Below are 27943 nucleotides of genomic sequence, written 5' to 3' on the forward strand. Positions count from 1 at the left end.
ACCTGAACACAATACTAATATTATTATTTATTTATTAGTTTCAACATCATGTATAAATAACTGTAAATTTCATGGCAAAGATACAAAACTATATTATCTTTAAAAAAAGACCCCAAAATATTACATTTTATGATTTGCATGTTTGCATTTCCCCCCTCTAATTTTCCTCATTTCTGACACATTTCATGTATAGTTGTATAAAACAAAACGAATATACGAATAATTTTTTTTTTTTTGTACATATTTTTTCTTGATTATTTGCACTTAGTTTTACAAAAACTTTACTTAATTTTATCTGGGTTATTATAACCAGTAGCAAGGTTTGTTGACATTTTTACCTACTTCAGTTAGTTTACTGTCATTCTCCTTTGCAGATGCCTTTGTGCCACCCACCTCCACCTCTCATCACTCAAACTCCATTCAAGCCACCTTCATCTCAGCTCCGGGGGTCCTGCTCTAATCCCTTTTACAGCCAGGGTCCATTCGGCTGAGATAGGCCATCGGAGTCTAACCGTGTATATTCTGTTCATCGATAAATCATTTTCATCCTTTCTAATAATCTTTCCTTATTGAAACGCTTCTATGTAACACATTAGTAAACATAAGTTCTTATATATGTCATATTTTTAAAAAAAATACATGATTTTAAAAGTACAAATAAATTCATATTCAGTAAACTTTGAATAGTATGTACTTGTTTCAATAAAGGTTACACATTTGATGTGGAACATGAACGTCTGTTCCATGATCCCAAGATGACATCCAACATTCATCTGTATATGAAAATTTAAAAAACTGCCCAATTCCAAAAATAAAAATGACAACAATTTGGTTGTCACAGTAAAAAAAATTCAAAGCTGCATCTTTTTTAATTAAATATAAAGAACTGATTGTACACTGATTTAAAATAACTCTACGATTTTTATTAGTCCAAAGCACAAAATATCAACAACATTTAGTCTAGTTTTTAAAAATAAACACAGCAGAATAAGCAGCCATAACAGAGATAAACACAGCTACACATTACAGAAAATATCAGAGCATTATTCTCAGCTGTATCTTAGCTCATTTTCAAGTCCAAAGATTTTTGCCTTCAGAGCCATCAGCTCGCCCTGAACCTTTTTGGTCCTGGCATTGGTTTGTCGTACTTCATGAAGGATGGCTAAGTCCTGGTTGGGCCCCACATTCAAGGTAACCTGATGAAAAGAGAATCTCCCAGTCAATACTTACTAAAATGTGATTTTGGACATGAGCAAGGTGGAAAAATTGAAGGAAGATGGGTGAAGGTTTTGCTTAACTTTGTTTTGCATTAAAATTAAAGCCATTCACAGTGCTTATAATATGTAAAAACAAGCACAGGCATGCTGAGATCACAAATAACTTTCTAATAAAAATCAATTGGTCACACAGTTTGATCTTTTTACCTTCAGAAGCTGTTTTTCTACATCTTTGAGTTTCTGTCTGAGGAGTTTAAGGTCTGCCTTGAAGCCCTCCACCTCCATCACCCTCCTCTTCTCCAATGCCTCATAACGCTGAGTCATCAGCTGGAGGCGCTTGGCCATTTTCTCTGAACGCTCCTGCACACAGAAGCAAGGTATCAGTAAAAAGAAACTTGGTGATCGCCATCAACATCAGATACCATTTAATCAGAGATGTGTATAAGGCTTGTACAGACTGAACCATCAATCAAACTGGTGTACCTTGAATATTTCCCTGCCCACATCCCCTTCCTCTCTGATTTGGGACAGTTCTGTTTCAAAAGTAATGCACTGCTCCCTGTACATGTCTGCCAGACGGTTGGCTTGCTTCAGCTCCTCCTGCAATATCTGTTTGAAAAAAGAATAAAGAAAAAAAACAGAGACTACAATGAACTCGCCAAAAAACTGTGATTTATTCTGAAGACATTAATAAAAGGCATTTATACAACCTCGCGAAATGGAATCAGGAAATACTTCTTACAGACTTTCATGAACACAAACAGATAGTTAATGTTACCTTTAACTCCTCTTTGTGTGGCTGATCTGACTCTGACTGAGGCTGAGGGAGGGCTGTGCTGCTGCTGGGCTGCCACGTTCGCCCCAACTCAGTGCTGACACCCCTGGCCTTCCTAAGACGGCTGTGGCAGGAGTCCAGTTCCCTCAGCAGGCGATCCTTCTCCACCATCCAGCTCTTCTCATTAGCTCGTGTGTCAAACTTTAGCTGTAAAAAATCTCTGGTGCTCTCATGCAACAGGTTCTGAGTTCGCTGGAGTCTGACATGTCAAAGGAGATAAATAAAAGTAAATCTGGAAATTTAATGGAAATTTAATGTCAGCCACAGAAGACAAAAGTCTAGAGGTTTGTTTTACAAACAGCTATAAGTCACAATGATAAATAACTAAAAATACAGACATCATAAACTACATAAACTATAAGACTAACTTGTCAGTCAGAGCAGCAATGCGGTCCTGATCTCTCTGCCGCTGTGCCTCGGCCTCCTCTGCTTTAATCTTTCGATCCTCCAGCAGAGCGTCCACCTGCTCTTTGGCCAGGCGAGTCTGCTCTTCCATTTGAGCCTGCAACGCCTCCACCTGGAGACATGTGCCACAAAATGTAAACACAGGACACACAAGAGAAAGAAATGTTTAACTTTCTGTAACAGATCATATAAATGAAATCGCATTTCAAGCATACATAAAGTGGGCCCATACCTGTAGCAACAATGTCTCTTTTTCATTGTTGTACTGTACCAAGTTCTCTCCATTTTCTCTATCTGCAAATTTAGTTCTCCTGCCACTCTCTGCTTAAATATAAAATCAAAACGGCATGGTCATTACAAAAGGCTGGTTTAAATACATAAGTAGTGATGACTTGATTAAAAACAAACAAAAACAACAACACAAATAAAATACATTCACATTTTCTTGAATAATCAGACGAAAGAAAATAATATTATTTGTAGAAAAATATATTTTCAAACCTTTCCTGGTTGCAGCAGGTCTCAACTTTGTTGGCCTAAGACTGAGACTTTCCTCCAGTCTTGACTCTGGGTACCTCTGTGAGATAGTGACCTGAAATATAGCAATAACAGTAGTACAACAGTATTTTTAACTACTCTGGGAGCTTCAATGTCATAACCCTAAACAACTGCCTGACTGCATTACCATGATAACAGCCAAACGGAGGCTTGCTTTTAGAAGGACTTTGCTAATATCATTAAAAATGCTGTAGTTCTGTTTAGCAGCACCAGCCAATCCAGTGTATCTTACTGAGATTATAAATTTGAGTTCAAAGCATCGACTCAGAAAATGACCTACAATGAAGTAAGCACGTACCTTGTGAGGAGGTTCCCGGTGGAAATATGTCATCTCTCCTGTATCAGGACCCACAAGAGCAAGAAGGTGTTGGATTTTCTTCCTGTCCTCCAGCTCTCTGTAAAACAGTGGCTAGATGGTAATAAAGTTTTATACACAGAAGCAACAACAGATAATGGTGGTTACAAGTTATCAAGATATCAAATGCCACACACCTACTGCTATCAGTCAAGAATAACTTGTATAGGCTTCAACTTTCTTAACGAAATATGTTAACATATATCTGTGCATTCCACTGGTTTTAATTATTAAAAATATGTAAAAAAATAAAATAAATACTTGGTTAGTTGCAGTAAGCCAGATGGTAAAGTAACTCATCACTATTGACAGAATAGTAATCATTCTCTGCAGGCACTGTGACTCACTTTTATCAATATTAAATGCTATACTTAAGGTTGAACTGTACACCTACCTGATCTTTAGTCTGTCGTTTTCTGCATAAAGCCGCAGAGACTGCTCTCTCTCTTGGAAAAGGTAGACCTGCATGTCACTCAGAGCACTCTGAAGCTCTGCAATCTCTCCTTCGCGCTGTCGTATTTCCCACTGTAGCTTATGCTTTCAGGGCATTATGAAGGGAGGCAAGATTAGTCAGGCAAAGATTCTTTGGCACAAATGGCTCAACATCAAAGCCTCTCACATTGACTCCCATCTCTCACCTGATCTTCAGTGAGGCTTTTATACTTTTCCAGCATCTGCAGCAGCTCCAAGTGCTCGCTATCAAACTGGGCAATCTTCTGTCTGTAGAACTCCAGAAGCTCTCTGGATGGACGCAGTTGCGCCAGACGCTCGTGAATAGGGGGGAGTGGCGAGTCAAGCTCCTGACCCGGGGTACGAATAGTAGTCCTGGTGGGTGAAAAACAGAAAAAGAAAACAAAGAACATGAAGCATTTTGAAGAAGATGATACTGGCATACAATTTACATTTGGGCATTGAAGACTCACACTTTGGTTGTAACTGTAACAGCTACAATATCACAGCACTTTACCAATGACATATAAACTGCGTAAAGGATTACCCAGGAATTTAAACCCATTTAGGTAATAACGCTTAATCCATGTGGGATGAGTCTGTAACAGTAGGGGAACCAGACTGTCACAATAAATCCAAGTATCATTTAGGGAGATTAAAGTAAAAAGCATTACTCTGGCTCACTCTGTGCTATGGCAACAAAAGTCCAGCGTTCAGCGTGTCAAATGCATGTTCTTTACCTGTGTGGTGTTGCATGTTTCTTTGGGGACCCCATCCTGTTGCAGACACTGTAAACAAAATGGAAAATACATATACAGATGCTTAAAAGGTTTACATGAATAATGAGTTGTTTTTAAATAATGAGCACTTAAAACAGTTTTGTGGTCTTAATATTCACATACTTTAAGAGCCCAATTATGTAAAGAGCATAAACGGAGTCAGCAGAACAGATATAATTATACAAATACTGAAATACATCATTAGAAAAAAATAAACACATCTTGTATTAGGAATTGGTGGACAAGCAAAATATTACCCTTTGCAGTATTTCTAATTATTATGACACGTTACATAACCGGTGAATACGTCAACTAAAAGAACTTCTAGAGTGGATTGCAGAGCTAACAGGGTAATTTATACCAGTCGTGTATCTCGGTTGCCACACACTGGGCGGTAGGGGGAGCGGGACTTTTAAAACCAGTCCGCTATTCTTGCCGAGGGATAATTTAACGCTTTAAACCCATATTAAACGGCCACGTCAATGATTCAGTTGGTCACAAAGAACCTGTACTTCACATAAAAAATAATCTATAAAAAAGAGCATGTCGTAGCAAAATGAGTAGGTATGTTTTATTTTTCATGGTGATGAATTCATGAGAAATAAGAAATGTCATATTATATAGCGCACCAATATAGCTGTCGTACGTTTTTCCAGGTTTTCTTTTCGCTTAAATACTTCTGAATTTTACTCACCCGTTACAACTTTAAACAGTCTAGCAGCACCGCGGTGTTGTTCTTTTGAAATCAGGAAGTTACCGCCCCTTTTTCTTCTTCGTAGGAACTCAGCCGTAACAGACGTTATTTTGCCACCTAGGGACCGTAGAGACAACAACCTAAAAAATATAATATAATATTTTATTATCATGAATATATTTATTAAAAAAAACATATGATGACGTGTGTTTAATTCGTTTATTTATTCAATCCTTTATTTATTTGTTTAATTATCAACAAATTAATCAGACTTAGCAAGAAGTCCAAGCGACACAGTCAACCCTTCAAAATAAAGGTCTTAATTATAAATTTGAGCTTGAAATAAAGCGTACAGCAATTAAATTTTGTGGACACGATGTTTTTCAATATTAAAAGTGACTATATTTACAACAAAGACCCCTTTAATTTTGACGAATAAGCATATCACTATAACATTTTTAACCGGAAGCTCCGATTGCAGTCCTACTACCTTGACGTATTGACCTCCGGCCGCTTCCCGTCAAACTTGACCAACGCTGAGATCTCACGTCGGACCGCTTTGTGGTGTTTCTCAACAATGGAGCGGAAAGTTGCTCGAGAATTTAGGCACAAGGTATGATAAAAATAACAACAGTTTTTACTATTTTACATGAATTAAATAGATGTTAAATGAAGCTGGTTTTTTTTCTACCTGGTTGTCTCTTCGCTGGCTGGCTCAGGTGTCTGCCGGTGAGATGTTGCGTAGACAGGCCTGCCCGACAAAGCGACGAATAAAAAACAAAACAAAAACAAAAAATCCTCAACTTTTATTTTAACAGTAATTCAAACATATCATTAAGAAATAAAGTTGCTGTTTGTTTTTAATGTTGTTGTAGTAGATTTACGGGTTTTTATTTAGCTGAAACATCTGCTTCTAATCTCATCTGCTGCCCAAGTGAAACGAGTGTCGGGGGATTTTGTCTTTTTGATGACACTTAAATCTCTTTGCACAATTTAAGAGGTTGCTGTAAGACTGTTTTCCCTCTTGATTGGTACCTTATTCTTATTCAGGTAAAAGTTATACGGCAGAGGTCACTATAGTAAACAACAAGCAGTATAAAATGTTATTAGGAGTCAGGATTCATTCATGCAGCGAATCAACTTGAAATTATACGTGTGTGGGCGGTGTTGACTACTTCCCCCCAAAAAGTCATCAGCAGCAAAGATAACAGAGGAAGAGAACACGATATGTTCAAGGCTTTTTCGTCCCCAGAGCATGTAGGGATCACCTCACAGCCATCTGTGCTGCACGCAGGCAAGCAGAGTCCCATATTGTAGGCTCTCCACAAAGGGCGCTTTCGCATTAGATAATGTGTCAGATACGAGCAGCTAAGCGGAAGAGATGCGACAATTTACGGGTTTAATTAGAGGCTGAGGGGTGAATGAGGCACAAATGGGCTTTGTTTCTGTTTGCGGCACTGTCTTAATTGTTTGGTTGAGGATGTTTGTCAGTTTTATGGTCTGATTTGCCTGAAAATTGGATTATTGTGCAATTTTATTGTGTTTTTATTTGCATAAAAGTCACACATTTTTATTCTGTAGGTACTACACTGTGACAGAGAAGCTCACTGTATGAAAACAGTTCTGATCTTTAAACCAGAAATGCTTGTCTGCCTAACAAGTTATCTATACTTTACTGGTTTATGGTGCCAAGGTCCATGTGGCTCAGTCTGCAGGAAAAAGAGAAGTTTATGACCGTTCACACACCCTGTGTGGCTCAGTGGCGCTGCCTTAACTTTAACCCCTGCAGAAATGGTCCTTGGAGGGTGTGTGCTCTATGATGCCTGTTCTTTAATTTGAGGTCTGATTATTCAACATGAGGCGTGCGTGTGTGAATGTTTACTTCTTTTTGAGATGTAAGGTGACACTCCGGACCTTCCTACTGCAGCCTCTCCTCATCCCTGTGGCCATTATTTCCTCCCAGGGGTTTGATGGTTAGACATGGGCAGCCCATTACACGTTTAGCACATGGACATCCAGGGAGTTATCTGAACTTTAATGTCTTAGAAAGTGAGGCTTTCAGCTTATTATAGGAGAGATTTTGCTGGAGACAGATGGTAAAATGTGTTATATCAGCGACTGGCCCAAACGGTTCCTTAAAACTATCCTGCTGCAACTGAACCGTCATCAGGTTTGTATGACTCGGACACACACACACACACACACACACACACACACACACACACACACACACACACACGGCTCACCCCCTGTAGCTGACAGGAAAACAGGGGAGAGATACAGTGTGTTTCAGGGGCCTTAATGAAGAAGGATGGTACCAGATGCTTGTGTTTTCTTGCAGGTGGAGTTGCTGATTGAAAATGAAGCAGAAAAGGATTACCTGTATGACGTCCTCCGCATGTATCACCAGTGAGTACCATCTGTCACTGCTCAGCATGTCTACAGAGTGTGTGTTGTATTTCCTCACTGATTTTTCACACTTTATGACTAAAACATTGATGATTATGGAATAGATTATGTCCTTAAATAACTTTGCACAACTATAGCCAAAAAGAGTTACAACGAAGGAACTGTAGGCATGTATGGGTCTTTGTAGTATCTGTATAGATTTAAATACAAAAAACATCTTCTTCTGCTTCTGTATGTTTTCTCTAGCTTTTAATATTTTCATGAATAATATTTAGGAGCCATTAATCTTGTCCCTGACAGTTTTAATGCTCGCAGAACTCTGGTTCAAATCCTCCTCTGGGTCGTGTTTTTTGATGAAAATGTGGTCCTGGAGGACATGAGAGGGGGGAGGGATAGGTCTAGGTTTCAATTAATCTTTGTACAGAGGCACAGTCCTGTGACCCTATTGGTTAAGCCTCTGATCAGTTTCCACTGAGCTCCGACAAGCCTGGCCAGTTATCAACAAAAGCTCTTTTTATGTTCAACCTCCAAATGGAGCTAAAATGGCACATATTAATTATTCAAAAGGAAGGTGACCTGGAAGAATTTCATACCATAGCATTTACTTTGCTGCGTTAATTGCTGTTCCAGTTGCCCTTTATCCTGAAATTAAAAAAATACTCAAAGGGACATTTGGATGGTTTTTTTGTTTTTTTTATTGTGAGGAGAAAATGCCTGTGGCTCTAGAGAGATTGCTTTGTAAATCCTGATCAATTGCATCAGAAGGTAAAGTACAAACGTTTTAAAAATCAGGTGTTTAGACTCTGATAGAAGTGAGATTTTCATCTCCTTGTCAGTGTCAAGGGAAAAATCCCACACGGATCAGGAAAAGAGTCTGGTTCCTAAACTGACCCACCTGCACTCCAGACATATCATGCTTTGAAAACCATTTGGCATATTATGAAACAAAAATGACTAAGCAATAGCTCTTTGAAACAATTAAATATGAGTTTAAATAATTATCTACATTTTTCACAGCATCCCAGCCTTTTTGGAAATCCCTTTTTTGCAGACTTTCTCATATTGTTTGGTTTTCAAGGGGAGCTTTCAGCGTTTTGTAATTGCATAAATTAGCAGATGTGGTAAATTGTTGTGAAACCGCTAATTATCCTCCTCTCACTTTCCAGGTCGATGGATTTGCGAGTGCTGGTGGGAGACCTAAAGCTGGTAATTAACGAACCAAAGCGTCTCCCCTTGTTTGACGCCATCCGACCTCTCATCCCTCTCAAACACCAGGTGGAGTATGACTTGCTCACCCCCAAGAGGTCAAGGTGAGTACAACATGGTTATTTATTGCCTTTTTAGCATGCAGTTATTGACCCTGGCATGCATTCACCTTATGTTGGCTTGTACATCTTGCTTAATATTTTCCTCTCTCACCTGATGTGTGCAGGAAGCTAAAAGAGGTGCGTTTGGATCGGACTAATCGTGATGGTCTAGGTCTGAGCGTCCGAGGAGGGCTTGAGTTTGGCTGTGGTCTTTATATATCCCAGATTATAAAAGAGGGACAAGCTGATAATGTGGGCCTACAGGTACTATAATTATAATTTATGTTTGTTTCTACAGATTTTTTTATTCTTTAAAAAAAATATGAGTATACAGACTGGGGTTACAGCACTATTTACGAATCTATCCACATGCGGAATAATTATATCTCTTTATAATGGGGGTGGATTTAATATTCCTAGTTCTAGTTGAATACAAACAGAAAATGTCAGTAAAAGAGTAAACTTAAATTCAGTTAGTGCTTATTTTTTCCATTTAATCTTATGTTATATTTATTTAAAATTCTGTTTAGTTTTTACCCCTCTGCTGTCAAAAGCTAATTGGGTATTGTCATTACCCCACCGGGTGGGCAGGTGGGTGACGTGGACACCCAAGTTCATGAATGCAATAACTGGAGAACGAGGCAACGTAGGAGATTAAAATTGATACCACAGTGTGTCCACTAGGAGGCTGAGGGGTAGCGCTGGTGTTTGCCAGTATTTTTTTTTTGTTTTGTCATGGAGCCTTTTATTTAATTCATGTTTTATATATATATATATATACCATTGTACTTAATCTTTTTCTTTTTTTTTTTTTTTTTACATTTTGTGCTTTAGCTTTTTTTATAACTGTTATAACAAAGTAACTTTTTACTACTACTGAGACCTTTGATAATGGTGATCATTTCTGGCCTAATCAAATACAAGAATCTTCAATCGGAGATTTTAAATTTTAACTGAATAGATTTTTTTTTATTGCAAGTGTGTAGTGTTTTAAACCGGCCTTACATAGTGTAAAATAGACTTATGAAGGAAGCATTTGACTGTAAACCACTTACATAATGACATTTAATTTCTCATCTATGATATATTCTCCTGTCTTCATATATAGGTTGGTGATGAGATTGTGCGTATCAATGGATACTCTATTTCCTCCTGTATCCACGAGGAGGTCATCAGTCTCATCAAGACAAAGAATGTCGTGTCACTCAAAGTTCGACGTAGGTTAACCACAGACTTTGTGTCCATTAGTAGTGCCATTACCTGCTAACATGAAAGTGATCTAACTTGTGTTATCTTACTTATTTTTCTGTGCAGACGTGGGGATGATCCCAGTGAAAACGTGAGATATGAATCCACTTGTGTATTACTGTTGTAACAAACTGTGCCGTGCTCTAGAATACTGCTGCTGTGCAGGGCTGAATTCTCATAGTTTTTTCTCATTTCTCCAGCTCATCAGATGAACCCCTGAAGTGGCAGTTTGTCGACCAGTTTGTTTCTGAATCGGGGGTGAGAGATGAAATGCTACTTTCTTCTTAATGGTGTTTGTTTACCAGCCAGCTAAAAGACTTCTCCTGTACTCTTCAAGGAGAAAAAAAGCAGTGTGGCCGGTTTGGCATCCATTGGAGGAAAGGAGATCAAGGAGAAGAAAGTTTTCCTCAGTCTTGTGGGTACCAAGGGCATGGGCATCAGCATATCCAGTGGTCCAACCCAAAAACCTGGTATATACATCAGTAACGTCAAGCCAGGCTCCCTCTCTGCAGAAGTTGGGCTTGAGGTGATTTTTTTCTAAAAGACTGCAGAGATCGTATTAAATTATGATACTCGTAAATCTATTGACAGTGAATATGTCCGTCGTATCAAAATGTAGGCTGGAGACCAGATTGTGGAGGTGAACGGAGTGGATTTCACTAACATGGACCACAGAGACGTATGTTTTGCTTAATTTAATTATTTTATATGTTTTTATTTCCTTTTTTAAAATTTCTCTTTGTTTTTAAAAAACTATGCCTCTCATGGTAGTAAAAGTTAAGCCCTCTCTCACTGCTTGTGTTTGTTCTCAGCTTAAATCACTGAGGTGCATTACCAAAGCCAAATTAGTGTTTAACCAGCAAAAATCCTTCCTGTGGCTGATGGCCAAAACCAAGCTTGCAGCATGTTTCTATATTTAACTGAATAATTCACACGCTGATGAATGCAAATAGGACACACAACGCGGGCTCCAGAGATTGTCTGTTTTTTTTTTTCTCTTTAATTTCATAAAACTGAACTTTACAAGTGCTATTTAAAATCCTCTGTTTCAACATTTCCAGGCCGTGAAAGTCCTGAAGAGCAGCAGAAGTTTGACTATTACAGTTCTGGCAGGAGCTGTAAGTACACTCTTGTTTTGAATACAAATGTACGTCAGGCTGCTGCTGCTGCTGCTGGTGGTGTAATGATGTGGGGGATATTTTCATGGCACAATTTGGGCCCATTATTAAAAACTGAGCATCGTTTAACTGCCACAGCCTACCTGAACATTGCTGTTGACCACATCTACCTGACAAATCTGGAACAACTGTGTGATGCCGTCATATCGATATGGACCAAAATCTCTAAGGAATGTGTCCGACACCTTAAAAAATAATTGCAGTGAAAGATGAAGGCAATTCATCTTTCATTGGATATAAGGGTCCAATCTGGTACTAGTTAGATGTATGTAATAAAGCGTCCAATGAGTGTATATAATTAATAAGTGCATAAAATTTTAGTTTATGCTTTTACTGCAGCTTGTTTAATCAAACCCATATGCAATGAGATGGATTTGATAAAGAGTCTAACGCTAGCAAGCCCCGATCGAGTCACATATGAATCGTCAAATTTCATTGATATTTAACTTCTGTCCCCCTGATACGGGGCAAAAGGCAGGAGATCAGTTAGGCTCGGGGCTTAAGAAGTTAATAAGGGCAAAATCTTTTACTATTTTGCATAACTTTACAGAATAATATGCAGATGTGGAGAAACCTTTCAGATAAAATCACTTTCCTCAGTTTTGAAGCAACTTCTGAGAAAGCAGGTTCCTCTGAGAAAGTAAAACACTTACGGGATCATCTGTCATGGACGAAGAGACAGAGACTTCTGCCTCCTGCTTAGTTTCTCATTTACATTCCTGCATTGCTCAGATTAATCTGTCTGTTTGTTTTGGAGGCATAACAGCACCAGCCTGTGCTGTAGCCCCGCTGTCTGCAGGAGCGACATTTATCATCAGTCAAGTTACTCATCATGTTGTTTGCTCTGGGACTCAGTCATGAGGCCTGTGTAACAGAGACAGGCATTCACATCTTATTTATTTATTTCCTTGGTGCCCGTCTAATGTCGTTATCTGTGAGTATGTCTTTGTTTGGACGTGTGCAGTAAATCACCTTCAGGTCAGAGACACTTTAGTTTTAAAACGGCTTTTCATATTGGTATGATGTTATTTTTCTGCATATTTGGGGAACCCTGCAGCATTAAATCATCCAGAACATTTGCAATATGCAGTGTAACACCGTGATATAAAGTATACCTCTAGAATGCATTTTATAGCGTTTTGTTCCAGCAGTTGGATAACAAAATTGCAGTATACAATGAATTTAAAATTAAGTTAGAGCTATTCTGCTGAAACAGTGTTTATAATTAATGCTGATGTAAATCAGAAGCCATTTTCACCTGCTTTTATGTGGCTATACCTCATGCTATCTGCAGAAAATTGTTTATTAATCAGTACTGTGACATTTGAAAACATGCAAGAGCACCAAAAAGTGAGCACACCATCAGAAAATCAATACGCCAAGGTCACAAAAAGATGCATGTGGTCTTGAGGGATGTTTAGTGGTCTCTGTACCACTTCTCAGCAGAGGTAACAAGGACAAACGCTTCAAGACTGACATATACAGGACACGACAGAAAAAAAAGGGTCTGATGAATCCAGGGTCGAGACTTGTTACAATAACAGAAGAATGTATGAACAATGCCACAAACCCAGACATTAGGGTGTGACTGCTCTTAAGTTCAGCACCTGCTTCAGTTAATTACACTCGGGCCAAAAAGAAGAAGAGATGCAGCTATAAGGACAACACAGGATATTGTAATTATATACCAGTAATAGAAATTGCTGATCTACTCAATGATTCTGAGAGGCTTCAAGGATGTCAGGTTCCAAAAACTGACATCTCCCCTCTGTTCTCGGTCAGAGAGACTGGTTTGGACTTGCCTGTCAGTCTCCAGAGCTAAAGTTTGAGGACCCCTGCTGTATGTCTTTCCGTCATTACTGTCTGTGGCTCTCACTCTCTCAGGGCAGTGAGCTGTTTATGACAGATGAGGAGCGTCTGGCACTGGAGGCCCGCAGGGACGTGGAGAGGAAGGAGCTGATGCACCAGAAGAAGGTGGCACTGGAGACCAACAAAATCATTAAAGAGCAGCAGGAGAAGGAGAGACAGTGAGTGAACAGCACAAAACTTCTAATTAACCTTGTCCTGACACGAGATGGAGCTTCTGCAGTGTATGGTGGGAGTTGTATAGTTTATGTTGTAATGCAAGATGCTGACTTCATGCTAGTTAGCAAGCTTGCTGTCGCTTTAACTTCAAAGGTACGACGTTGATCTGACTCTGTTCAAACAGATGTTACTTAGGCTTTGGATCACACTTTGTTTTCAGGTAATCCTAACAGGAGAAAGCCTTACTAATGTAAATGCCACTAAGATATTTTTTTATGCTATAGATAGGTCATCAGTAATATGACATGTAAATGTTTGTTGTAGTAACTTTATCAGTGCTCTCACGGTGTCTTTCTAGGCAACAAGAAGCCAAAAACTTAAAAAACTGTTCGTATTGGAATCATATTCTTTAGAACAGGGGTGTCAAACTCCAGGCCTCGGGGGCCGGTGTCCTGCAGGTTTTAGATCTCACCCAGAGTCAACACACCTGAATCAAAGATTAGTTCATTAACAGGCTTCTGGAGAACTTCAAGACATGTTGAGGAGGTAATTTAGCCATTTAAATCAGCTGTCTTGGATGAAGGACACATCTAAAACCTGCAGGACACCGGCCCTCGAGGCCTGGAGTTCGACACCTGTGCTTTAGAAGCACCTGAACAATATGTCCAAATGAATATGGATGTTAGTTTGTGTCTGCTGGACTTTTTATTAGAGTAAAACAACAGCTGATGCCCCACTAATGGTCTTTCTGAGTGGAAAATAGGAAATGTTCACCAAATCTTACAGTTTGGCTGTGTGCAATACCACCATGGATTTCAAATCAAAAGATGTCACTAACCTGGTTATAAAACCCCCGAGAGTTAGTTTTGAGCCTCTGAAAGTTGGTGAATATGTGTAAAAATCCATCTAATTCCAAAACAGTTATAATAACCCCTCTGAAGTAAAGTCGTGTCTTCATTCTTTGCCACTGTGGTGGCGTACAGAGGCAAAACTACAAAAACTGTGTCACTGTCCAAATACTCATGGGACTAACCATAGATAATAAGCATATATGTACCCTTCAGTCTATTATTTTTCCTTTCCCACATAGCAAGCAGGTCTGGCCCCCGATCTGGTATCAAGCCGGCACTGCTGGTTGACTTCTGGCATGATAAGACGTATGCCATCCAGATATGGGCCAGGCCTGGCATAGATGGCACTGTCTATGTGATGGCATGCCACATCTGGCTCGATTGTGGTTTGGTTTATGTGGCCCAGGCTCATAGAAAACAGGCCTGGCCCGGATCTGGCATCAAGCTGGCACTTCTGACTGACCGGTGTCATGGCAGAGTGTATGTCAACCAGATGTGGGGCAGGTCTGGCAATGATGGCACTGTTTATGTTCCTATTTGACTATTTTAGTTAGAAGACCCAAATGCCATGTTGTAATACTATACTTCTATGAAAGCCAACATTTCAAATCAGAAAGGGTTTATTGCCAAATGTTGAGCAGGTTTACAACATCAGGAAATTGCTGCGGTGCTTCAGTGCAAACATACTGTCATAAATTACGCTAAAATAGACATAAAAATAAGAATAAGAATTAAAAGTGCTAAGTAGATAGATATATACATGAGTGCAGGTGGTGATCAGTGCCAAACATGGAATGATGCAGTGAACACAGCGTAGGGTCATGTGTTAGTGGTGGGAACAGTCATATGGTTATTGTTCATGTGTTCAACAGCAGAGGGGAAGAAACTGTTCTTATGGCGAGAGGTTCTGGTGCGAATGGACCGGAGCCTCCTGCCTGAGGGGAGCAGGTCAAACAGACTGTATCCAGGGTGAGAAGGGTCAGCTGAGATCCGAGCTGCACGCCGCAATGTCCTGGAGGTGTACAGGTCCTGCAGAGATGGGAGTCTGCAGCCAATCACCTTCTCAGCAGAGCGCACAACACGCTGCAGTCTCTGTTTGTCCCTGATAGTGGCTCCAGCGTACCACACGGTGATGGAGGAGGTGAGGATGGACTCGATGATTGCAGTGTAGAATTGCATCATCGTCCGTGTTGGCAGGTTGAATTTCTTCAGCTGCCTCAGGAAGTACATCCTCTGCTGGGCTTTCTTGATGACGGAGGTGATGGTGGGCTCCCACTTCAGGTCCTGGGTGATGGTGGTACCCAGGAAGCGGAATGAGTCCACAGAGGTGATGGGGGTGTCAGTCAGGATGATGGGGGGGAGTGGGGCTGTGTGCTTCCTGAAGTCCCACTAATGCAGGTTTGACAGGTTTGTGAGTGTACACTTTGTCCAAAACCTAGTGAGGGTTTACTCATTTTTGCCAGTGGGTGGCTGTAGCTCAGGTGGTAGAGTAGGTCACCTATTGATTGGAAGGTTAGTGGTTCGATCCCTGGGTCCTCCAGTCTGCATGTCGTGAGTATGAATGTAGTTAGAAAGCACTCAGTTAAGAGAAAGTGTGTGGTTAGGAGAGTTGAAAAATGCTCTATAAGAATCAGGCCATTCACTGTCTGAACAGAGTTTCATTATGTTACTTTTGCACTATTATTAACATGTTGTTATTACATGGCTTAATTAAGGTACACATTAGGCTGACATCTGGGGCCAGAGCTGAAACTGTTCTGGGCCAGCGGTGTGTCTGCAACTGGCCCGTGGCTGCACACAACTTACACATGGCCCACATACCGCAAAGAATGACGGCCCTTTGGTGGCCCAGACAAGGTTTGCCAGAGGTAATCCACACATGGGCCAGCAAAACCACCAGTGTGTCTGCAACTGGCCTTGTGCTGGCCCATATGTGGGCCACCTTTGGCAAACCAGGTCTGGGCCACCAAAGGGCCGTCATTCTTTGCGGTATGTGGGCCATGTGTAAGCACATTGTGTGGGCCAGACCCGGACCATACCAATTTTGCTATGTGGGTTGTTGATAAAGATCCTGAGATAATTTGATCCTGAGATCATCTTAAGACTCACTTATTCAGACTAGCTTTTAATTAGATTTGTGCTGTATGTTTGATTGTACGTTTATCTGTTTTATATTATTGTGAAGCACTTTGTGGTTTTTATCCTGTGAAGAGTGCTATATAAATCAATAAAGAAAGTAAATTACAATTTAAATGAGTTTTTCCACCATTAAAATGTGCAAACAACAAATTTTACAGAACACTGACAAAAAAATTGTTGTGATAAAATGTCACACAATTACTAGATGCAAATTTAGCCCTCTAAAAGGCTTCACCATTGGTTATGTGGAGTGGTCCCCTGACTTTGCTCCTGCAGCTGGATGTGAAAATCATGGGCTGTTTAATAAAACATTGCCAATGAATTATTATCAAATTCCCCTTCATTACATTTCATAATGTTAAGGCATGGTCATACTGAAACCACAGACAATATCAGGCAATGAGAGTGTACTACCTTTGTAAGCAGATGAAACTATTTATGCAAAAATATGGGAACTCCGGGCAAATGTTCTGCAAATAACGAACATCAATAGGAGGCTTTTTCAATGATTAAAATGCTGCTACTTGTTATTGTAACAAACAGGGGAACAAAGACACTCAGTTCATCAGCTGGAAGGTTATTTTTTGTGATCATTCACAGAGCACTGCTGTCAGCCTAGTATGCCCTCAAGTGTACAAAGTAAACTAACAACTGGGTCAATAATCAGAGATGAAATGTCATCATCTAATGGGAAAGGCGTTGACTGATGTTCCCTCAATATTTTCCAGAAAGCAGTCTTCTCTGGATCCAGTCAGTCAATTAGTGACTGATTACTTATTTATTCTTTTCCCACTGATCTACAAACAGATGATTGCAAAAATGACCAGCTGTGTGCATCAGAAACATTAATCAACAAATACACAGGAATACTCTTTAATCTAACTTATACATCTTATAATGTTCACTTTATTAAATCATTTACAAATTTAGCCCGCTGCTTGTAAATTCAGAGGATACACTTGATAACCTCAGTGCTTTCAGTTGTAATATTCATCTCCAACAATACCTGGGAATGAATAATATGTGTGTATATTATAAATTGACACGCAAAAGGAGACAAGTTGTAATTGCAGACACCAAATGGCCAAAGCAGTAAAACCACCTGCACCACGATGGTCACCTAAATGTCAAAGCATGGACACGAGACGCTGGCAGAGGATCCTTTGGATCGATCGTGGGGGGTGGGAATCCTAATTAACTGCTCTCTGGGGATTTTGCAGGCCGATGGGTTGCCTCTAGATTATTTAGCTGGCTCATGGGTGTCAAAGTAACATCTATATTCCTTTCGCCCACTGGTTGCTGATTAGAGCCCAGTACACTAACATGTTGTGTAAACGGAAGATATTGGTTTGTTTTATAGACGAAAGATGGAGCTCTCTCAGAAAGCTGCAGAAGAGGAGGAGCGTTATCAGAAGGAAATGGAAAGGTGCACAACTGATTACTTTTAATGTGATGAACTTCCAAGCAAATATTGTTTAAATGTGTATATAATTTCGTACATCTCTGTAGGATTGAAGCTATGGAGAAAAAACACAACAGAGAGTGGGAGGAGGACTATGGTACTGACAGACCCAAGAGCCCTAAATCCAGTCCAAAGGTCCCATCACCAAGAACCACCCCAACTCCAAAGGCCAAAAGTTCTCGTAAGGACCGACAGCAGTGTCTTCTTTTTAAAATGCATGAATCCTGTGTTTCGTTCTGAAACCAGCGAGGCGCTCGTGTTTTACTTCATTCACCCAGTTTCTCTGCGCTCTCTCTCTCTCTGCCGCTGCTGTGTGCTGTGCTGCTTTTTATGACCTCTTCTTTATGCTGATGAAGTCAACTCTTTCGCTGAGGAAGATGAGGAAGATGAGGAGGATGAGGAGGACGAGGAGGACAGAGAAGTGAGTGTGGGGCCTCAGCTGACATTGTGACAGCTGTTGTAGGTGGATGTCTGCGCGAAGCGAAGCAGCAAACGCAAAGACAAGTGCAGGATTTCCTTTGCCAATCACAGTTTCACAATGGGAGTCTTATGTTTGTATTATTACCCCAGCTGTTTTTTTGTTTTTTTTGTTGGTAGAAGCTGCTGAAAGTTAATGCCAGCACATGTTTTGCATCACTTGAAATGCAGTTACAACTTCATTTTTTTTATTTGGACAGCATGAATGGATTCATTTCTCTCTTTGAGTGCTTTGTTTGGCTGGGATGATGGAGTTTGATGTCACTGTTTAATCTGAAATCATCCTTGTAAGCTTGACCTGTTCATTTCTGTCTTTAGCATTTGGCTGGTTTTATCGATATGAGGGGAAACTGCCATCATTACGCAAGGTACTGTCAGCTGTGTGGGTTCAGTTTGCTGTGATGTCTTCTTATAGTGTTGGTTAGACGTTTAAAATCAGGGCTTTTGCTTTTAACTTTATTCACTAAGTGAAAGTGGTTTGCTAGGGTTTTTTATTCATACACTGTGTGGTATCACTAGGCTTTATTTGCCTGCAGTGCTTTTGAGTTTGGATTGGCAGATTTGCCTGTCCCCGTTCCTTCCTTGTATTCTGACTAACTGGTGATATGTCAGAAAGGAGACAAAAAGAAGAAAAAGAAGAAAGTGTCCAACACAGACACACTGCAGGAGCAGAGAAAAAACAAGAAGGAGATGGAGTTTGAGCTGAAACTCGCCAAAGAGAAGGAAGAGATGCACGAGCGAGAGAAGCAACTCAAGATCAGTCGGCTGGTTCAGGAGGTATGTGGAGGGGGTGCAGAGGAGCAAGCGCTGAGTTCAGCTGCATACATCGGTTATTTTATAGATCAGCGTGCAAGCATGCGTGAAGGACTGACTCCTGTTGTGTGATGCTGCCTGGCTCTGACTCTGTACCAGGTTTCAGAGACGGAGAGAGAAGACTTAGAGGAGTCAGAAAAGGTGCAGCACTGGGTGGAGCGTCTATGTCAGACACGACTGGAGCAGATCTCGTGTGTGGAGAACGAATCCCCCGAGGTACAGAGTGAGACCTCCTCTGTCTGAATGTAATTTTATATGCAATGTTTAAAATACTGGTTAAAGAACATATATACTGCTTTGAAGGCACAGCAGCCCAACAATAATGAGCAAGGTGGCATCGGTTCACTCATTTGCATGGAACAAAAACAGGGAGACTGCACCATGAGCTGAATATTAAATGCAGTCATTTGTTTGTTGAACAGAATATTCAGCCAGTCATGTTTTTGTGTAATTTGGTAGAAAAGTTCAGGCGGTATTTTTTTCTTAAGGTGCATTCATTGTGAAATGGTTTAAAAGGTGAATTAACGTGAGGTGAAATTTTTTCCATTTCATTCTGACTTCTAAGCTCTCCCCACCACGCTCCCCTGCTTCTGAGCCAAAAGTGAAGCGTTTTCCTGGTGGTCTTCACCTGGCCACCACTGATCTGGACGACATTAACCTGGACGAAGTGGATCAGAGCTTGAGGGGCCCATTAAAAAGACTAGCCCCCACCCAGCCCAGCACCAGCCAGCCACCCCCTCCCTTGCCTCTCCCTCCACGCTCGCCCAACCTGAATCCAACCATCCATAACTATCCCCCCTCTCCTTCTCAGGCGTCCCCACAGCGCCGGCCCCCTTCCCCACCTAATGCTAGGAAACCTCCATCTGCCTCATCCACTTTGACGAATAAGAGGCTGAGACCTCAGCCGCACCCCCAACCTTCCTCTCATTACCCGTCTCGTGTGTCGCGACCTCCATCGTCCCCTCAACCTGCTCCCCGGCCCCCTCCGCCCCCACCCCCTCCTCCTCCTCCGCCGCCCCCACCTCCTCCACCACCGCCACCTCCACAGCTCTCTGAAGAACAACTTGGCACCATCAGAGTGTACCAAAACCATCATCACCAGCATCCCCCCAGTCCACCAGAACCCAGGAGTGAGTGGGAGGCAGGCAGATATCTCCCCAGAGGAGGGATTTACTCGTCTAACACTAGTGAAATGTCCTACCCCTCCAGTCCAAAGGTCAGAGATCCTCATGTGTGAAACATGTGAGTTGCTATTGAAGATGTAGATTGCTACATCTTCAATAGCAACATTAGTTTTTCTTCAATGCGTAGGTTTAGGTGCATGTCGTCTCTTATGTGTTCGGATGTTTTAATGCATGAAGAGAGAGCAGCACGTTCTATCTACAGTGAGCTGCTTGTGTTTCTTTGTAGTGTGTGGTTTCTTCTTTCTTCTTATGTTTGTGCGTGTGCAGTTGGGCCTCTGGGGTTGGCAGTAGATGCTTTTGAACTCTCAGCCATGGTGTGATATCTGAGAGAACGGGTGTGGGTCTTGGAGTGTCTTGCGCTGATATTTTCCTGAGTGGTCTGTTTGTGCCAGAGGGCTGAAAGTTTCATTATATTCCACTGTGGCTCAGGTAATGAGAAATACATCCCATGCCAGTCGTGTTTCAACTTCAAGCAGCCCGCTGGTGAGTCTTGCTGCAAAAGGTCATGCTGACGTTTGTAATCGCACCTTCTTCTTTTCTTTTTTTTTTGTTCATTTAAAATAATGTGCTTTTCCAAATAAGCAAATATATATATTTCAATACTACCCTTTGCTCAGTTGTTGCTTGGAAACCTGGTCTTTCCCCATTAGCAACTAGCTCCCAGTCCCCCCAATCAGAGGCGTCAGATGGCCCCGGTCATGTCTAAGCCTGTCATGCTGCCTCAGTCACAGACCCACCGCCCAGATCCACACAGACCTGCTCTACGATCTGATGGCCTGGTAATAAACACATTACACTGCAGTGAATTTTCGAATATTCTCAAGATAAAAACCATTGGTAGCTTAAAAGGGTCATCAGACATTCAGACTTTTGACACAGCATGCCATCAGCCGGCTGAAGAATTACTCTTTGCCTCATCTCAGACTCCTGATGAGTTTCCCTGATTCTCCAGCTGTTTCCCAGTCTGTAGGTTTCATATTATAAAGGTGACCAGTTAATCTTCTTGTAATAAACTTGGATCAAACTGGGCAGGCTATGAATGTTAAAATCTGCATTTTAAAATTCAAAAGAACAGCTTTGTTTTCCAGTAACTGTCACAGAGTCACAACACAACACACTTCAGCACTGATATGCTGAAATGAGCCATTAAGTGATTATTATTCATAATAAACAGGCATTTTTGGGCACAACAAAACATTTGATGGCATTAATAGAATTAATATTTTTTTTGTTTTATTGTAATCAATAAAACCATCAGTTTCTTAGTAGCAATTGTTAGTTGCTGGCATAGTGTAATGTCAATGTAAACAGCCAGCGATGGTAAGCTGAAACTGTGTTACAGGTAAATGTAGCTAAATGTGGTCAGAAGTCACCCGGACTTTGAACCAGAGGGGGCAGTAACACACTGCTGCTCAACCTGGTCTAAAGTTTCATCTTTAAAGTGTTCAGACTGGACTAAAAGTCTTTACCTGCTTTTGTGTTTCAGCCTCCTGAAATGTTGAAACGGATGGTGCCTTTCAACTCGTCTTTTAAAACAAACAACAAGCGACAAGTAATCCATATGTCAACTTCTCCATTAATACTCTGCAGTGCTTTTCTTCTGTTCTTTTTTTCTTTTTTTTAATCTCCATGCTTACGCCTCAGGTTTGGCTATTGAGTGAAACCTCAGTGATGGCTTCTTCGTTTTTCCCCATGTGCATCACTGTCTTTTGATGTAGCTGAGCTTCTATTGATTTGGAGTAGATGACGATATTGTCTACTCCATAAAGGAATGCATGTCAAAGGTTTGGTTTTACAGCAGTGATGGCAAGTGATGCTTTGAACTCTCTCATAGAGGCTCACTGAAGACTCCAAGTGGTTGAAATATCTGTCTACGTGTTTCTTGTACAGTCTACATAACCAGAAGAAAGGAACACGGTTGCTTTACGCTTTCATGTGGCTTTAGTTTAATATTTAAACACTACACCTGTTTGCATTGCTTGATGGCTCCTCTCTCCAGCCACAGCAAATCAAAACGTACATTACCAATGAGTTCGTCTTCTATGTCCAACTTTGAGCCACTGTGTAACAACAGGAAATGAGCCTCTCTGACTCATAACTGCGTAAATGTGATGTCCGTTTGCTCTTGTTTCCTTCCTATGAAATTAAACAGCCGTTTAGAATGATTTGTGAGTTTTTTCTGCCTGTGCATGTTAGTGTGAATTATTGTCTTGATAACGGAATTAAGGGGTGAGGCTTTCAAAGCAACTGTGTAACGCCTTAAAAGCCGAAGTGCTTTTTTAAAATAAATGACTGTGTTTCCCCTTTATCAGATCAACATAGGAGTGATTGTCAAAGGAAATCTGGCCAGCACACCATGCAGTGACTTGTTAAACAGCTCATGTCTGCAGTGATGTGCTCTTTATTAACTTCCTATTGACATATTGATCATTTTTAATAAACTGCCTTTTGATTCTCTTTCAGGGATTTCAGAAATATGTGGATGACTTTGACCCCTACTCCATGGTATCGTATGGCCAAGCCTAACACTACAGCTATGCAGAATGTGCTGCAGATAGTATAAAATCACAAATAAAGACTGTTTAGAGGAATTCAGTCCAAAATTCAGTTTCTGCTTTTTCACGAGCCACAAAGTTTCTTACAAAAGCAGATGATTCTTTGACAAATCCTCCCAAAAGCCATTATAGCATATGACCCTATATAATCATGTCTTTTTTTAAGCTTTCTGCTATTGCAGTCTATTAAAATATGCAGTGAGGCTTCAAAAAAGATGTAAAGTCATATCTCAGCAACAGTTTTATCAATCAAAATCAAACTTTCAAAATTCAACCTTTTAAGCAACAAAAATGGTCTTACTGTATTTGACCACTAGAGATCCATCATTTTTATATTTGTGAAAATATAAAGTTAATGGTTTTGTTTACAAGCATGTGATCAGTAGATAATCAAGACAGCTGATAGGCCTAATTACTTACCTAGTGATGTCATTAAAAATTGGTATTGCTGACACAATTTATAAAGTGGGAGAAAATGATAGGTTAAAAAACTAATTTAGTAATAATATCAATAAGTGACAGGTGTCAGCCGGTAAATAAACTAGACTAAATACTGCTGCATAACTAATTTCTGGTAGCTAGCCAATAGATCAAACATATTATAATTATCATTAACAGTTTGATGTGAAACAGGCAGCTTTTCATTAACTTAAAAAGCTGCAGTGATCTCTTTTTTTCCCTACAGTCCTGCATTTTAAATATTCTTTGTTTGTGGCTAAACACATGTTCAAAGAGTAGCGAGCTATTCATTATGCTGCCACCTCATTCGTTTTATTGATCAGTTAGTTTGTGCCTCTCCATCTGCGATCCTTTCTCTGTCATAGTTCTCTGCGGACCAGATAGCCGGCCGAGATGTGAGGCAGCTGCGAATCAAAAAGGTAGGCAGAGCCTTTGTTGCTGTGAGGAGAGGAAAAGGAAGATATTCAAGAAAACGACTCATGGTGTGTTTGCTTATCATTCTTAAGGATGGAAACCTTGACCTGGCGCTGGAGGGGGGAGCAGACTCTCCTTTGGGGAAGTTGGTGGTATCTGCAGTGTATGAGGGTGGTGCTGCTGATAAGCACGGTTAGTTCATTTTTAATCTCCACACTTGCATGTCATGATTTCTAAAAATCTGTATTTCAGTTTTTTAAAGCTTTGCTTTAAAAGCTACTGATGTAGTGGCTTCATTCACAGGCATGTTGACCTCAGCAAAGGTGGATGTTAGTGAAGGTTAACTCGCTAAATACAAGTGTCAAAGTCTTTGAGTCTGTTTACTTAAACTGCTTGTTCTTAACAAGCCACATGACTTTGTCCTGCTAGCGTCAACAGCTGGAAAACCTAAACATCCACATTAGTTCTTGAAGCATCTTGTTTTCTTTGCCACGGTTTGCTAATCAAATCTGGTGCTTGACTAGTGGCAGACGGACTCATCAACAGTGTGTAGTCTGAACAAATGCTGGACATGGAGATGCACAATACAAACTGGTGTTAACAGCAGTTTGTCTTTGGTTTTTCCTACTGAGCTGATCAGCCAAGATGCATTTTTTTTTCATGCCCTTAAAACAGGTCCTATTCCTACCTAACAGAACAGGAGTTCAGTTCTGCTTTATTTTGTTGTGCCAATTCATGTCAGGGCACTTGAAATTATAAGGTATAGACCCTGAAATAATAGAATGAGCTGACCATCATCAAAATGTCTTATAACCTGGTGTTCCACTCCCTCAGGTTCCAGCAACATACACACCAAGCTTGAGGTGTTTTTCCCTTTGAAATCCTACTCGGGGTAACCTTTGAAGCTCTTTTCTGAACTGAGTGATTTCTGTAATCAGCATCAGAAGTTAGCGTGGGCGGTCTCTCCCTATCTTGTTGATATGAATTGAGGTGTCATCAAGGGTTCAGTGGCAGAGATTCATTTATTTATTTGTAAAATATATATGAGGTGAATATTTGTGTGTGTGCCTCTGGTTGAATGAGTGGCAGTCCTGTTCTTTTTGTAGTAAAATTACATCATCAGGGGCATTGTGATACGGTCTCTGACCTCAAAGGGGATCAATAAACCTCCTTATTGTGACATGCACCTTTGCTGTGACAACAGGCACTGCGTTAGTTATCAGTGTTATCCAGGCATACTTAAACCTGTGAACCTGAATAGCCAGAAAATGTTTAACTTTTTTGAAACTGGAGTATTTATTTAACCTTCTGACAAATTAAAAAAACAAACAAGCAAGAAATTAAATATCAATTTGCATCATTTTTGCAATATATGAAATATGATACACTTGGTGTTACAGGGTTAAGAACTGCTAAAGCAATCTAAATATTAGATATATTTAGATATTTAGATATATAGATATATAAATATATATGTGTGTGTATATATATGTGTGTGTGTATATATATGTGTGTGTGTGTGTGTGTGTGTGTATATATATGTGTGTGTATGTATATATATTTAATTTTTATTTTTTTTTACATTTACAGTGTTGCTATTGTCTCCTGTTGATGCTGCTGCCCAGTTAAATATCTGTGACATCTGTCTTTGTAGGTGGGATTGTACCCGGGGATGAACTCATGGCTGTGAATGGGAAGATCCTGATTGATGCCACACTGACTGAGGGGCAAAACTCTCTGACTCGAGCCTGGAGCAGTGGAGGGGTATGACTCCAGAGATTCAGATTAAATGAAACGCCATGCTCCCTCCCTCCCCCTTTTTTTGTTAAGTAGAAATTTCACCCCCTTAGTGCAGCATGGTGTTTTATTGATTTTCATTAAAAACCTTATCAACCCTGATTGATTGTGTGTGTTGTAGATTCAGTCGGGCTGCTTGAGTTCATAACTCCTATTGATTCAGTCACATGCAAATTGGTTTTCACCCCCAGGATTGGATCGATGTGGTGATCGCTGTGGCCCCCCCAAAAGACTATGAGGATGAAGTGTAAGCATTCACGTTCTTCTTATTATTTATGCAGCATTTTGTTAGAAGTTTAATGAAATAAAATGGATTTTGTTCAGGTGTTTATAGGTGTGTGTGTGTGTGTGCGTGTGTGTGCATGTGTATGCAGCCCTAAGTCAGCATCAGTCAGTCACACCGTGAACAGAAAGGTGTTTGAAGGCAGTGCAACACTTTACAGACATGGCTACCTACTTCAGCACTAGCCCTCCCTCTCCTGTACCTCACCCTCATCCTGGTAATCGACGTAGTCTTCAAACCTCCTCTTCTTCACTGCACGTCCCGGGGGATGTTTGGTGTGGCGCTTGTTTTTATTTGGCCCCATTTTTTTTGTTGTTGTTGTTCTTAAGGGCATGTGACAGTCTCCCTGTCATTTAGAGGAAAGCAAAGAATCTCTCTTCCTGTTATAGCTCGGCTAGTGCCACATAAAGAAAGTGTGACAATAACTCTATGTGGACACAATATGCAGCTTATTTAGAAAATGTCACCTCAAGACAGCCTGTCCAGTGATAAAGCCATGCTGTTTGAGTGAAGACATTTACAACTAATGCGATCAGTGACCTGTGCCTCCATATATCTGTCAGATCACAACCCAGGGAGTCATAAATAAACGCATCCATACACGTAAGGCCTCTGTGGTACCTCATGAGGTCATGGACACTTGTAAAAGCAGCCTAGGACTCCTGCCAGCCTTCAGCAGTTATTCTGATTCATGTTGTTCAATGGGACTGTTACATGTTCTGAAACCAGCCCATTCCCAGGGTTGGATCTGGAGTGTTTTTGATATAAAGATAAATAAAATGATTTCATGTTTTTGGTGCTCAGCTGCATGTGTTGGCCTGTAGTGCTGAGTGTGAAGTGACTGAAGTTTTTCCAGCGCATACATTTGTTAACAGTTAATAAAGCACAGCGGATTTAATCTTTGTGTTTGATGCAGTTGAATAAAGTAGATCTGACAGATCTTTTCTCTTGCAGGACGTTCTTTTGATCTCATCTACAACCTGCCAAGAAAACCAGACTAATTGAGAAGCTTATAATTTTTGATTCTTCCACGATTCACCAATCGCAACACGACACATCAACTTGCCCAACATGGTCTTTTTGTCTTTACTTGGTTTTTCTTTCTAAAATTGAGCCATGCTGTCTATATGAGCTGTCACTGTCTTGGCTTGATAATGGATGGTCCAGTCAATATGCAGTTGTCACCACCAATCTTCATCGCTTCTTCTAATTTAGACACACCTGAGCTTTCCTTTCATCTGTCAGTATAAGAAAGGGGGGGGAAAAAAAGACAATTTGTAATCAATAGCTCCTCTTAAGGACATGAAATGAGGTTGTGTTGTGCATGCTAATTTTTCTGCTTCATGTTTTCCTTTTTAAACACTGTTTCTAAGTTAGTGATGCAAAAAAAATACATGTAAAAATAAAAAATAATTATGCGAGTGCGTGTCAATGCCTTTTCATTATACACTGTATATTTTTATGATTTAAGCTTAATTGATCCATATTCTTCCTTGCTTATCCCTGGTAGAGTAGGTGTTCCAGCTGTTATGGAGGGGGGGCTATTGAAGTGTAGCATATAGCATATAGAATAGAGACTTACAGCCAATCAACAGATAACCCAACATGTATGACTTTGGGCTGTGGGGGGGAAGGTATGGATGATGGCTCAGAGGGGGCATGGAGGTACCATAAACCCTGCCAGTTGGTGGATTTTAATCCAGGACCTTAATGATGTGATTTTGTACATAACTGAAGCTGACTGTGAAACTGCTTAAACTATACCAGGTTCCACTTTTGTTGGTTTCAAAAGTGGATCATGAGGTCAACTGCTTGATTATTTACTCGTTTTTGCAAGTTATGCTGAGGGCTGTGACCGAATGTCCACAGGGGGCGACAAAGCTCCTTCGTGAATACTGATCGAATGGAATCGTGTGCTTTAGATAATCCTCCGTGTCATCAAATGGGCCAGCATCAGATTTGTAATCGGTGTGTTTAAGTTAAAGGTGGCAAACACAAAAAATAAAGAGAATGCACCGCGTGGGTTTCATGTAATATTACACCTGTGTT

General features: G+C 40.5%; 2 protein-coding genes across 4 annotated transcripts; one reads left to right on the forward strand and one right to left on the reverse strand.

Annotated features, from left to right (window-relative positions):
• Positions 1–901: 901 nt before the first annotated feature.
• ccdc77 (coiled-coil domain containing 77) lies at positions 902–5911 on the reverse strand. 3 transcript variants are annotated; one of them, XM_085281683.1, is made up of 13 exons: positions 5784–5911; positions 5294–5433; positions 4561–4608; positions 4009–4195; positions 3765–3907; positions 3314–3410; positions 2959–3049; positions 2690–2778; positions 2421–2569; positions 1996–2251; positions 1701–1826; positions 1425–1577; positions 902–1196 (listed from the first exon to the last, which is right to left on the reverse strand). In XM_085281683.1, exons 3-13 carry the CDS (start codon positions 4593–4595, stop codon positions 1050–1052), a joined length of 1473 nt encoding a protein of 490 aa, XP_085137809.1. In that variant the 5' UTR covers positions 4596–4608; positions 5294–5433; positions 5784–5911; the 3' UTR covers positions 902–1049. The 3 variants fall into 3 exon arrangements, with proteins under 3 accessions (XP_085137809.1, XP_085137807.1, XP_085137808.1); XM_085281681.1 differs by having other exon boundaries at positions 2690–2781; XM_085281682.1 differs by lacking the exons at positions 5294–5433; positions 5784–5911 and adding an exon at positions 4961–4980 and having other exon boundaries at positions 2690–2781.
• On the forward strand, positions 5784–27315 carry ush1c (Usher syndrome 1C). Its single transcript, XM_085281362.1, is given in 28 exon segments — positions 5784–5906; positions 7635–7702; positions 8869–9012; positions 9135–9273; positions 10118–10226; positions 10324–10348; positions 10458–10515; positions 10595–10783; positions 10877–10936; positions 11319–11375; positions 13320–13462; positions 17811–17876; positions 17960–18093; positions 18269–18337; positions 18708–18757; positions 19002–19166; positions 19302–19418; positions 19768–20418; positions 20816–20869; positions 21037–21165; positions 21873–21954; positions 21957–22090; positions 22850–22891; positions 23766–23819; positions 23907–24006; positions 25469–25578; positions 25803–25858; positions 26849–27315. Coding segments are annotated over 28 exon segments (3054 nt in total). The 5' UTR covers positions 5784–5870; the 3' UTR covers positions 26862–27315.
• Positions 27316–27943: the final 628 nt, after the last annotated feature.

Source organism: Mchenga conophoros, linkage group LG7 (assembly GCF_057382185.1).
Source record: "Mchenga conophoros isolate Kocher_MC1m ecotype Shallow Benthic linkage group LG7, M_conophoros_male_GT1.1, whole genome shotgun sequence".
NCBI classification, from domain to species: Eukaryota; Metazoa; Chordata; class Actinopteri; order Cichliformes; family Cichlidae; genus Mchenga; species Mchenga conophoros.